Source organism: Lipophrys pholis (assembly GCF_963383615.2).
Source record: "Lipophrys pholis genome assembly, chromosome: 18".
NCBI lineage: Eukaryota > Metazoa > Chordata > Actinopteri > Blenniiformes > Blenniidae > Lipophrys > Lipophrys pholis.
In genome coordinates this window covers 10,490,344-10,503,990 of record NC_137646.1, presented here as the reverse complement: position 1 = coordinate 10,503,990, position 13,647 = coordinate 10,490,344, and the positions used below count along the sequence as shown (strand labels likewise).

The following is a 13,647-nucleotide window of genomic DNA, read 5'->3' as shown; positions in this document are numbered from 1 at the left end:
AGCTCCTGAGACAGCCTCAATCCTGCAGCGTGTTCTCCAGAGGTTTTATATACATAGGCTACGCATATACCAACAGCAGAGCCTCACTCTTTCAAACACGGCTTTATGTGAGGGATAACACACACTCCTTCCTCCACCTCTCTGACAGCAGTGTGACTGCCAGCGGTCCGGCTGACGGTTACGAGCTTGACGGTGGAGAATGACGATACAAGTGTGTGCGTCAGTGTCTTGAACTCCTTCAGCGATCATCAAATGTTCTCAAGAGATTCAAGGGTTTTTCATCCCTGTTTCCTCAGAGTGTTATCTCAAGTGAGGAGATCTGATAGGACAAGTTTGGAAATTCCTGCAGGGCCGTTTTTTCTTATCAAGATGTCTTCATCCTGGAGAGTGAAGAAGAGTGTTTACGGGTCCTCATGTTTCACACGATTGTAAAATCCCAAACTGAAACAAATAAATCTTGAGAATACAACAGAAAACTGAGTGTCAACACTGTCGGCTATTTACAAAAAGCAACATGATTTCTGAAGACAGATGCTGGAAAAAACTATTTGTTTGTTCTAGTTTTCTCCAACTGGAAGCATTAACATGCAAAGTGGTTCACCTTTAATTGAGGTGTTAAATGCTTTCACGTGACACGATAGAGCAACAATAACAAGTAGCAACTAAATAACTGATCTCTTCCTTCATCTGTTTAGAAATTCTACTTTAATCCAACCCATCTTCTGACTAAGTAAAAATCTAATTTAAGAGTTCAAACACCAGCTGGCCGAGTTTGGGAAGAGAAACACAACTTGAGGCGAAGACGTGGTTAAAGTTTTTCAAACTTAAGAAAAAATCCCTTTAATTCTTCATCAAATGTTAACCTTCACAAAATCTCAATAGTTTTCAATCAATAGCAGAAACATCCATGAACAAAGTGCCCAGGTTGGAATGAATGATCGAAATGTCAAAGCATGAACAGGTCGATAAATGGCTGTGAAATCGAGTGTGCGTACCTTTATTATAACTTCTACTAACCATAGAAATGATATGAAAAAATATAAGAATGATTACGACATTCTATAGTTTGTATTGTGGCTGAAATGCTTTAATCTGTTTCATTCGTTTTGAAAAGATTTTCTTACATTTTGAAAATCAAACAGAAGTCATTATTCAATGCATAGAAGCGTATTTGTAGTTTTAAGAGCCGTGACGCGACATCAACGTCCCTCCGGTTCGTTATTAATAGCAAAATGTAGTTTTACTACAACTTCATCGAAAAACCATAAAGAGTGTACGTTGAAAGGAAAAAACGAAAGCAAATCATAGAGATAAACCGAATGAATACTATGAAAATAAAGTTTACATTTTTTGCTAGATAAGTTATCAAAACAAAACTAAAGCCACAACCTTTCTTAAAATACAGCGATTTCCACTGACAATAGAAAAGATTTCCGCCATGTTTTGTGTTTATGGGGGGGGGTAACTTGGCAGTCACATGACCTGAAGAAAAGAAAAGGCAGATGAAACGTCCCCATGTCACAATGTCAGACGTTTTTTGTGAAAATGATAGTGAAGTTGAAAATTAGTTTTGCGCTGTGGACAAACGTGGGCATCACACAGTTTGGAGTGAGACTGGGTTGACCCAGCAGACAACGGCCACTGCAAAGCCGCTCCAGCTATAAATACTACACAAATAAAATGTCAAGAAAGTTCCAAACAGTCAGCGACTCCAGCAACAGCCTTCAGAAAGCTGATGACTGGGGGACATGGCTGTAATCTGAATGGAAAACCTAAACCATCAGAAACAAGAGCAATCAGAGATTTCTGATGTCTGCCAAAGGATGACAGAAAAAGAAAAGGTATCCTCACTTTGACACCAATAAAGAAATCAAGAAACTGTAGGCATATATAATTTGCAATCTTATCTAAAATTCAAAGCCAGAATAGAAATGTTATTTTTGTCATCTGATCCAGAATCCGGATCCGGATCACTTCCAGAAATTAATGGAAACTTCCATGGCGCCAATGATTTTATTATGTCCTTGGCGGACGTAACAACAAATACTACCTGAATTATGCTACAACAACTGAGTCAATATATATATTCACATATCCTGAACCTGCAGTAGAAGACGATACAGGGTGTCACCATCTAATGTTGAAAAGGTGCCAAAATATGAATATTTGAGCAATGTTAAATAATTTGTTGTTACATTACAGCTGCGGGTTCAACTGGGACACAAAGTTCCCTGTTAATGTCAATGAATATATCAAAAGTCCCTCTGCTGCATGCAAGGAAAAGATACACTATCAAAACAAGGCTTCTTGTCAGAAATCAGTAAAGAAGAAAACCAATGCTAATATGCAGCAGAGAAGCAGCCAGTTAGTCGAAGTAAAAAAAATAAAAGGAAGAAAAGACTGATGTGAAAGTCGTCTTATTATCAATCTGTACAGAATCTGTCTTCAGTTGAGTTCAGGCGCTTAACTATATTATAAATTACTGCCAAGTAACAGCAGCATATGAATATTTTAACACAGCAACCAAAAACTTGTTCAGATCTGTTTCTCACACGTTGATCCTATTGGAAAGTCTTTGGTTGCACTGCAGTGATATTTAGAGCACAGAATGTGAAGACCTTTTCCGTTATTTTAAAGCATATTCGCCCACAAGAGGGAAGTCATTCTGTTCGCGTCAACCCCGAATGGCAACATATGACAATTTCCTCCCGAATATTTTGACAGGTTTCACCGATCAGATCAAATGCGATCCTTGTGCCTCGTGTGCACGCTTCGGGGAGCGCCGTTCAGCTCCAACAGGATCCGTTTGTATGGCAGTGTTGCTCACGAGTCGCGTTTGTGAAATGGTTGCAAGTCGCTACAGCAAACAGAAAATGTGAGTCAATGTGATTCAGATTAAACAAGCTGGGAAACTACAATCATGGCCGACGATCAGGAGTTCATTGAAGGAGCTGCTTTTCACCCACAACACAAGTGCGTTATTAGCATTTGTGCCAAAACCAGAAAAAATAAAACTTGTCTGGACTTAAATGGTTGTATTCTCTTTAACTTTTCATCAAACTTTTGCTCACAATGTAGAGAGCACAAAGTTTTCTGTAACTGCAACCAAGGCTCATTTTTACAGATTTGAGGTTATACTGTAACATAGGACTGTCAACAGCTAAATGCAGTGGAACATTTTAACTATGATACAACATACTTATGTTGCACAAAATGATTTATAACTCTCAAATCTTGTTGTGCTGAGCTCAAGTGAGGAAAAATCAAGAAATCAGCTCCCTGGAATAGAAATTGAATCTATAAATTAATGGTTTAAGAGCTGTATATACTTTAGTGTCAAGCAATATAGAAGGCCTACACCCTTCTTCTAATGCCAACTGTCAAAAAGGCCAAAAGCTTTTATTTTGACATATTCAAACAGGCACACAGGCAGAAGGAGATTAAACTTGTGTGTTTCCCTTTTTACTCATGGTTGCAACATTATAAGTACTAAACTACAGTAAACTAAGCCAACTCACTAACTAGACTCACGAAACCACAAAAACACAATCACTCACAACACTATAACGACACTTAAAGTCCAAACAACCCAAACTCCCATGGTGCATTGTAGCATTGTAGCACAACAGTTCAGTCCTTGCGATCAGCTCATCGATTGCCACACTATTATTTGACAGGTAGAGCAGTTTCATATCAAAGAATGTCATAGTTTAGTCTTAAAATCATGATGAGGTTACCTGACAGCAGAGGTGGGTCTCAGTAACAGCTTGTGACCGTCAAACATTCTGAGTTCTAGATTTACAGTTTCACTGTCATCGCAATTTATTTCGTAAAGTTGTTCCTTTCATTAAGAACAACTACTTTGAGGTTTATATCCTATTGTCTTTGTTGCTCCCCAGGAGAGAATTGCTGTCAAAAAAGTAACTAAGTAACTTTTGAGTACATTGTATATGTACTTTTATTTGATTAGAATATTTTAGTACTCGATTCCAACTCTGTAAGCTACAAGTGGACATTGATAGGGTGAGTTAGAATCTGAAAACACTGGAAAACATTTCTGACATCAATGTAAAATGAACGCAGGCAGGAGAGCGAGCAGGATGAAGAGAGTTGATATTGAAGCCACGTATGTTAATCACGGTGCGGCGGACCGTCGGTGATGACAGGGATCACTGTTGCCCACTTAGCAGCAGCAGTGAAATAAATCTCCTCTAAATCTCCCCGGCTGCGGGGAGCCAAATCTGGACAGGAATCGCAGTGGATCTGGTCTAACACCAGAGGACGACGGCCCACTTCATAAATATGGAGGGCAGAGTGTTGAGGAGCGGCAGAGAGTATGAATATTTTACCGAGCCGTGGCCGGTGGGAGGCTGATGGTGAAGATGGTCGGAATGCCAGTGCAGCTGACTACTTCAGTGTTATATAACACACACCCGAACAGATGGACACAAAGAGCAGGACACTGGTGGACACACTGAAGACCTACACAATGATACACACACACACACACACACACACACACACACACACACACACACACACACACACACACACACACACACACACACACACACACACACACACACACACGGACGGAGGCTGCAATGAACACATAAACACAACGTGACATAAATGAGCACAGAAACAAAAGAAAAGATGAATGGCTGCACACACATTTTCCGTCTCATAGACACATAAAACCGCTGCTGTTGTCCACCCACGACTGTATTCATCCATCTTATTTTCATCATACACAAGATGCCAGCCCGTCTGAGACAATAACTGGCTCGATACACACATAAACACACAAAGACGGCAGCGGGGAGGAGAGGAGACAGACCAAGATGTAGGAGGCAGCGTGCTGCACATCATCATTAACCTCCATCAATTCCTTTCAACAAACGCTGGTTTCAATCAACAAGTGACGCCAATAAAGTCCCCCAAAAGAATCAGAGTATAATACTCGGGATGCTCCTTTTGTTTTCTCATCAACAAAATTCCATGAAAAAAATCAAAAGCAGAAGTGGACTGATCCTACTGGAGCCTTTGCGCCAGGGGGTTGTGGGTTTATACCAAAAACTATTACATGTACAGTTGGGCAAAGAGTGCATTTGACACTGGAAATGGAATAAAAGACGACTGGCTAGATCTGCCATCATCTCGTCTGAGTCATTGTGTCACAACAGATGCTCCAACTTCCCTGAATGTGGACGAGGTTACAGCCGCTCTGGTGAAGTAGCTTTCTCTTCAGGTATAGCTCCAATGAAAAGAAATTACCGCCTCAACCGCCACTGAAACATGTCAAAGATGCTGTTGCTCGATGTGCAGCAGCCACACTTCAACTATTTATTCAAATTCTAGTTCACAGGAGCTTTCCTGCTCTCACTGTGCTGGAAAACAAGCTTCTCCTGGTATTAAAGTTTTCTTCTCTTCAGGGCGTAATGATTCACACACGATGCCACATGAGCCGGCCTTTTTCAATGTGGAGTCATGTTCTCACTGGCTGATGACCCTAGACTGTGTGTGGGTGTTAATGTGGGTGTGTTTGGTTTCTCTGTTTGTCCAGCTGGGATTGTCTCAAACGCCTCTGGGTTTGTCTTAAACTGGATGAAGTTGTATAAAATAAGGACGGATGGATAATTGGATAAATGGATAAACAAATAACACTTTGCACAAAACCAAAGCAGTGATATATTCACACATATTCATACAAAGCCCTTCAATACTTAGATAAAATACAATCAGTAACATTCACTGTCGCACCAGATGTGTAATTCATGGACAAATTCAGTTTCTAATATTATGCATGTATTGTGACTGCTTATCTTTATTCAAAAAAGTGCTTTACAAAGAAAATGATGTGCAATACTGTACAATGTACAGTTTATTTTTGTTAATAATGTAGGATTGTGATCAAACTAGGGGCTACTATAGTAGACTCTATGATAGTGTATTCAGTATATGGATGTAAATAAATAGGAAAGGATTATGGGAAAACCTAACTTTACTCGAGGGAAGAACAGTCTTAGTAGTGTATATAATATGTTGCCTTGAGGAGCAAAGGATTGTGGGAAATTGTGTTGTTCCCAGGGTTGACAGCAGCTCTACTGCACTGTACAGCATACTATTGTAAAAATTAAATATTATGGGAATGCTTATTAGAAAATAATAATTTGAGCACTCAAAGACTCTACTGTGGTGAAGGCAACTGAAAACAGCGGACATTGTGTACTGAGCGGCTGACTCAGCGTGCACGCGCAGGTTTTTAACAATTAACAGTCCTAAATGAGCGGACGACATGCCATACGTGGACAACAGGCAGGTTTCCCTGGCGAAAGTTCAAACCGATCGACACGACAATGGCCAAAATGTTACAAGTTTCAATGTCCGTCTTCCCGATGTCTGCCATCTTGGAAAAAACTAAGATTACTGAACGGATGGATGAATGGAAAAGGATTGTTGGTTAAAGTTTTGGCTACTGTGCACAACTGCATGGCAGTGTAAACCATCTCAATGAAGCATAGCACTATGGGACATGTTAGGTTAGAAACAGTGGAAAGGTACTGAAAGCATTTTATAGCATAGAGATGGAATCAGAGATTTATAATGTTTCATGCTGCGGCATGGTGGCGCAGTGGTTAGCGCTGTCACCTCACAGTGAGAAGGTTCAAATTCCAACCAGGGCCATTCGGTGTGCAGTTTGCATGTTCTGCCTGGGTGTGTGTGTGAAAAACATGCATGTGAGCTTAATTGATGACCTGAAATAGCCTCTAGGTGTGCATGTGGATGGAAGGACGGATGGATGCCACCTACTGGGAGCTCAATCACAGGAATTCCACAGATAAGCACAGAGGGTGAACTCTGAGTTTATCCTGTGATGGAGTGGCGACATGTCCAGGGTGCACGATGTATAATTGGCTCCCACACCAGGGGACTCTAAGTTGGACAAGGTGGCTCTAAAATGTCTCAGTGCTGATCCATTTTATACATTTTCAGAGCTTTATACCTTTACTAGGAACAAACGGTCCAAAAGAACTCTTGTGTGAAATATCCAAAAGTATCTCAGCCCAAACAGTCATCATATTATGGCCTGACATTCATCCTCACATGTTTAACATGAAACCAACAGATGTAAACATAGTGGAATTTTGGGGCATTTTTATGTCATTTTATGAGTCAGAACTGTCAAAACCATGCATGCTGGGCTATAAACGCTCATGGGATTATTATGGTGGTATTTTTGCCTGCAGCAACAACGTGAAGGGATGGTAGAATATGAAAAAATGAGTCAGAACAGCAGCAGAAATGCCTCAGAGACGGCGACTCCAGCGCTCGTCACATCCTGTTTGGCTTGTTTTTGTGATTTTACATTGATTCTTAGTAGACACACACCCTCACATATAATGTTAATTATTTTGCTTGCAAACCAAGAATAATATATATTTTTTTAATGTTTCACAAGTCAACTATGATATTCAAAGGCATTCACTCCTTCATTCACTCCTTTCCTGAGGTGTTGAAGGTTGACACTCACTCATTCAGTCCCTCTTGTTCATTCAGCCAACAGAGCACTGTGATTGTTTTAATGGAAGGGAAGGGCAACGGACGAGACAGCATGAGTCAGAGAGAAAGAGAGAGAGAGAGAGAGAGAGAGAGAGAGAGAGAGAGAGAGAGAGAGAGAGAGAGAGAGAGAGAGAGAGAGAGAGAGAGAGAAAACCTGAAACACTACCTGAAAACAAATGGAAACCCTTCTTCCCTTGAGTGCGAATTTCAATACACACACTCGGACACACCGGCGCACAAAGGGTGAACAACAGAGACGGAGCAGCATCTTCAGTAGCCAAGAGATTACTACAGATTTCCAGCAAAAAATACAAAAACAAGGCAGAGTTTCCAACTAAAATGTCAACAACCATTTTTTTAAACTGTAGGAAACACACACCCACACACACACAAACACAGACGCAATGACATAAACAAACAATGTTGACTATAAATACACGACATGAAAACCTCAAGCAGCACCTTAAAAAAACAAGCCTGCAATCAGCAGTGTTTGGCACACATACACATACACGCACGCACACATACACGCACACACACACATACACACCGTCAGCCTTTAACGCAGTCCATCTTCATGCAAACACACACGGTGGGCGACACACACCCATCTCAGTGCGGTCTGACTCCACACACGAGTGTAAACACTTTCCCACCCACCTCCACACACACACACGCACACACACACACACACACACACACACACACACACACACACACACACACACACACACACACACACACACACACACACACACACACACACACACACGTATCAACGCCCTCCACCATCTCCTCCGCTCCATCCTTCCTTACCTTGCAGCAGGCTCTGGAGGTTGAGCTGCGCCTGCTGGTGCAGCTCCTCGACACACTCCGGCCTGCTCCACGAGCCGAACACGTTCACGCTCTGTTGCCATGGAGACCTGAAGTGGGCCGCGCCGCCGCCGCCGCCGCTGCCTCCTCCGATGCTGCTGTGGTTGCCATCGCCGTGGCTACTGCTGCTGCCGCCGCGCCTGCTGCTCTCCGCCTCGAGACCGCTGGTGGCTGGAGCAAGAGCAGGAGGAGGAGGAGAAAATGAGGAAGGGAGGGATGAGGGAAAACATTGAGAGGAAGTGATGGATGGATGGAGGGAGAGAGAAAGGCGAGAGGAAGTGAAATAAGGAGGGAAATATTGTCAGGAAGGAGGGAAGGAAAAGGAAGATGAAGGAATAAATCAAAGGTGGAGGAGAGGTAGATGAAGGTGGAAAAATGGGGGAGAGAGGAGATGAAAGATCAAGAGGAGGAGGATAAAAGAGGTACAAAAGACAGCAATGAAGAGAAAAAAGGATAGTTAATGAGGGGTAGAAAAGAAGGGAGTAAGAGAAGAGACAGATGACAAAAAAGAAAAACACACATGTAAATATAACGTATGAATTTGCATAGCTAATGCCCAGAGACGTAGATTACATAATGCAGTGTGTTGTCAGGGAGAACAAGGACCGAGGAAGGAAGGAAAGAGGGAGGGAGGCAGTGAGAGGGGAAAAAAATGAACGAGGGATTAGAGAGAAAATGAGGCGAGAGAGGTGGGGAGCAGATTTGGTGGGAAACAGAGCAATGCCTAATTAGGAGGGGGGGTAGATAGAGGGACCGTCGAGGTGGAGACAGCAAGGGAGGTAGAGAAGAAGGAGGGATTAGGGCAGGGAGGTATGAGAAGAATTAAAAAATAACAAGACAAAAAGGGATTGTGGCATTAGGGAAATAAGGAAGTATGAGGGCGTGAGGAGGCAGGAAAAGGCGGGAAAGAGTGATGACACTTAAAGGGAGGGTGAGGAAGAAGAAGCAAAGGCTGAAGGCACGAAAGAGTTTGAGTGATTTGATTAAAGTCAGAATAAAGTAAAAAAGGCCAAATGAAGGAGGGAAACGGCAGTCCTTGTCACCATTGAACCTTCAACACAAACACACAATCGAAACAAATCAGCCCCAGCGATCGCGAGCGGCCGTTCAGCGGCGACACGAGCGAGACGTCGCCTCAAATCAGCGCTGATGAAATAATTTGATACAACCAGCTGCTGATAAAACACGACCAACAAACACGGGAAGTTCCAAACATGGCAGCCGAGGCTGACAGGAGGTGAAGCTGTAAATGATTGATTTTGAGTGTCAAAAACTACTAAACACACACACACACACACACACACACACACACACACACACACACACACACACACACACACACACACACACACACACACACACACACACACACAATAACATGATATTTTCAAGAATGGAACCTGAACTTTCTTATGCATCTACAGGCACATGGAAACACATATATGTGCTTTAGACAGTTTTAATGTTACTGCCTTTATTCTTTAAAGTGGCCAATGCTTTGGAATGAGGATTTAACATTCACTCTAGCAGAGGGCGCTGCTCTAAATCAACTTACTGGACAAATAGCAAGAGGAAGTCAACAATAACTACAATCTGTTCTACACTTCTAATCTCAACATCTTTATGAGCGGCTGGCTGCGCCTCGCGTGGTCAAGTGGTCATCTCTCAATCGGAAGGTTGTCGGTTTGATTCCCCATCTCCCCTTGTCCACATGTTAAAGTGGCGAGTGTCCTTGACAGTGATGCCGGCAATGCGTTAATTAGTAACGCGTTAACTATATGACCACTTTTTTCAGTATCCAGTAATCTAACGCGTTAGTATTTCCAAACTATTGCAACATCAAGCAGGACGAGTTTCTCTATATTATTAAACAGAAATGGGCCCCTCCTCCGTTCTCCTATAAAACGGTCCCTTCTCCACTCTTCGCCAATCACAGACCAACTCACTCTAATGGTGTGTTCAGGTGACACAAAAGAATTGGAACTAACAAACATAATCAATAAACCTTATCATTGCAACAAGAACACAACTTGAGATTTTTCACTACTTTTGTAATTTTCCTGAGTCAAAAGATATATTGGGAGGAAGCCCTGCCCATTTTTTCTGAATTTTTTGCAAAAACCGGCTTCCTTTTTTATGTTGAGATGATAGGGGGTGTTGTCGGGAGCTGCTGAAAGTAACTTACATCTATTCTAACTTAGTTACTTTTAAAACAAGTAATCAGTAAAGTAACTAAGTTACTTTTTAAATGAGTAAATAGTCATCAGTAATTGGATTACTTTTTCAAGGTAACTGAGGCAACATTGTTCCTTGAGTAAGACACTGGACCCCCAAATCGCTCCCAATGGATGGATTGAGCGCCTTGCGTGGCAGCTGCCTGAATTGGTGTGTGAGTGTGTGTGAATGGGTGAATGTGGACTGCTAAAGCCGTAGTAAAGTGCAAGATGAAAATGCTATATAAGTGTTACGATTTAGCATTCATATTTAAGCTTCCACAAAATATGCAGACAAAATGAACGCAGAGTTCAGTTCAAAGTTGTTGTTTTTTGTCTATATGTGTTCTAATCTAATCTAATATTCAGCAAAAATTTGCCTTAAGCTACAGCTTTAGCTTTAACTATAACTAACAAAATGTTGAGGTAAATATTTTACAAAATCAGCCGAAACTAGATGTTCAACAACAAGACATTAATAACATTCCCGCAAATCGCTGCCATTACAGGGCTGAAACTGTGACAAAGAATCATTGTCATGATTCTTTGATGGTGGATGACCTCAATACAGAACATTAATTACAAATTACTGAACATTTTGTCAGTAATTGTCCTTGTTTTGTTGGGAACTACCTTGAGTTAAAGCTCAGAACTACAGTAAGATCAAGTACAAGTTTCCTATGTAGTCCACAACCCATTATAATTTCAGAATATGCTGCAGGCCAGTTAAAAGTGGACCACAGGCTGCAGTCAGGCCACAGTTTGGACACCTTTGCTCCTATCATTCCCAGTCTAAATATGTGCAAGCATGTGCAACATATATGGAATAAAATGTATTGATAAGCACTAAACTGACAATGATTTTATCATTTACAGCCAAAAAAACTTCTCACTTCTTTCAAATGTTATTTATAAACTATGAGCCACCATTGTACCATATAATGCAATAAAAGTAGCCTACAAACGGTTTACTGTTTTGCTTGTATATTCAAAATGCGGTCCAACAGTCACTTGCACTGTGGTTTAATGTAGGCGGACACCAATCTCAATATTTATTAGCAAGATTCTCTCATCAAATACCGTTTTCATGTTTATCAATTTTCAAATGAAATTCAGGGATAACATGACTGAATATAGTTACTTGCTTAATAAATGGTTAAACTCCACTGCCTCTGAGTTCTAAGGTCTGATGATGCCGATGCTGGTTCACTCTTGAATCATAAATCCCCAAAGAGAAAGCATTTTTGTAAGATTACAAAAAAAGATGGTTGAATAGGTTGAAATACAAAGAAACTCCAGCCAATACATTGATGAACATTCATGGGTTTCAAGGTCATGAGTTGTGTGAATAAACCTATATAAAATGATGTTGTGCACTGACATAATCATGGTGTAAATAACAATAAGTCTCCAAACTCACACCTTCCATGAGCTTCCATCTATTTGAAGTCACTGAGAGAACGAAACAGGTCCTTTTCTCTCAGGCTTCATTTCAATTGATTTGTTTTTGTTCTCTTATTTTAATTTTAGCAGTAAATGACAATTATTCAGAGAACGCAGCTCGCAAACATAAAGTCAAGGTGATCTGCCCTTTTCCCAGGACAGGCTGTCCTGCAACAGAAATGTCAAATCTTACTACAGGAAAACACACATCGTGTCAGACTGTCCCCAGGAAAACCCCGGATGTACCGACTACAGCTTGCTCAACAGAGGAAAAAAACAAGACTTTTCTAAAAAGAGTGTGCCAATGCTTTATTTTTGATATAAAAAAGTAGTTCAATTTAAAGAATCATTCGATTCAAAGAAAGAAGACATGTTGATATCTTTCGTGCAATGTCTTGTGACTAAATTATCATGTAGTAAGTCTATCTATCTGTCTATCTATCACTTTCACAAAACATTTTTCCAAAAAACCAGAGAGCCTGATTGTACTGGACTATTATTGATGGATGAGAATTTAGCTCAGTGAAGTGTATTAACCTTATCAAATCGAGATGGAAGCATTTGATGACTTCCTCATTAAACGACATGTTTTTTTTTAATTCACTTTATCGGGTAAACTTGCAACTGACTTTAACTGATCTCCCTTCCTTCACCGTTTCTACTAAGAAGACAGTCAGGGTCCTCATGTCTGCTGGAGGAAATCAGAATTTCATCCACTCAACTGGCTTCATCTCAGTCATTTCCCTGCACAGTTTCAGTATAGCATGCATGATTATGTCTGTGACACTGTAAAAGAAAAACAAATATTGTATTGGAATGGCTTCAGAAAAGGCCATTTGAAGTTTAAGTGGGTTTTGTGGCCTCCAAAGGTTTTCAAGCTCATTTTACATGAGAGCAGGTTAAATATTTGGTTGGAACCTGTAACACTGTTAATAAAAGTTGTATATTGGTTTATTAGCAGTTTTTTGCACACAAAAAAAGCACATAAGTCAAAATCTTGATGAAAAACATGTGTGAGATCTTTGGGATGGTACTGCAAAGTTTTTGTATCAGGTTGTGTTGTGTTTTTTAATTTTTTGGGGGGCAGACATCAGTCACAAAACCACTGCAGGAAATCATCATTTCATCTCTCATTGGGCTTCATCTTAGCTGCTTACCCACAATCAGTATGGTAGTGTTATTAATTAATATTAATTAGATTTTTTTATCTGTACACACAGAATAAATGATGAAATGTTTTGAAAACAGGATCTTCTGGCCAGTTATAGGCGAAAATAGTCTTACATTCAGGAAGTTGAAAATATAGATATCGACTCCAACCCGTGTGGGTGATCTTTCCGAAGGGACTGAGCAAAAAAAACGTTATTTCGTGATGTGAAAGAAGTGCTTGACTTTATAAAAGCATCACTGGATTCCCGGCAGGCAGACGAGCAGATACCTTTTCTGCAGTGGATCCAGCGGCACTATCGTGTCTTGTTTGCTCTGAAGCAGACGTCTCCTCTCACCAAACCCGCCACACTGTATGGAATCACAATTTCACCTCCCAGTTACCGGC

The 13,647-nt window shown here is 40.9% G+C and overlaps 1 protein-coding gene across 1 annotated transcript in view; it reads right to left on the bottom strand.

Moving 5' to 3' along the window:
• Positions 1-13,647, bottom strand: part of nhsl2 (NHS-like 2) — a gene marked incomplete at its 5' end in the record, with an annotated part of 163,476 nt that overhangs the window by 44,190 nt on the left and 105,639 nt on the right. Inside the window, one exon of the mRNA XM_080486685.1 lies at positions 8,380-8,607. Within this exon, the coding sequence (XP_080342811.1) occupies positions 8,380-8,607 (228 nt within the window). The remainder of the gene's footprint in view (positions 1-8,379; positions 8,608-13,647) is intronic.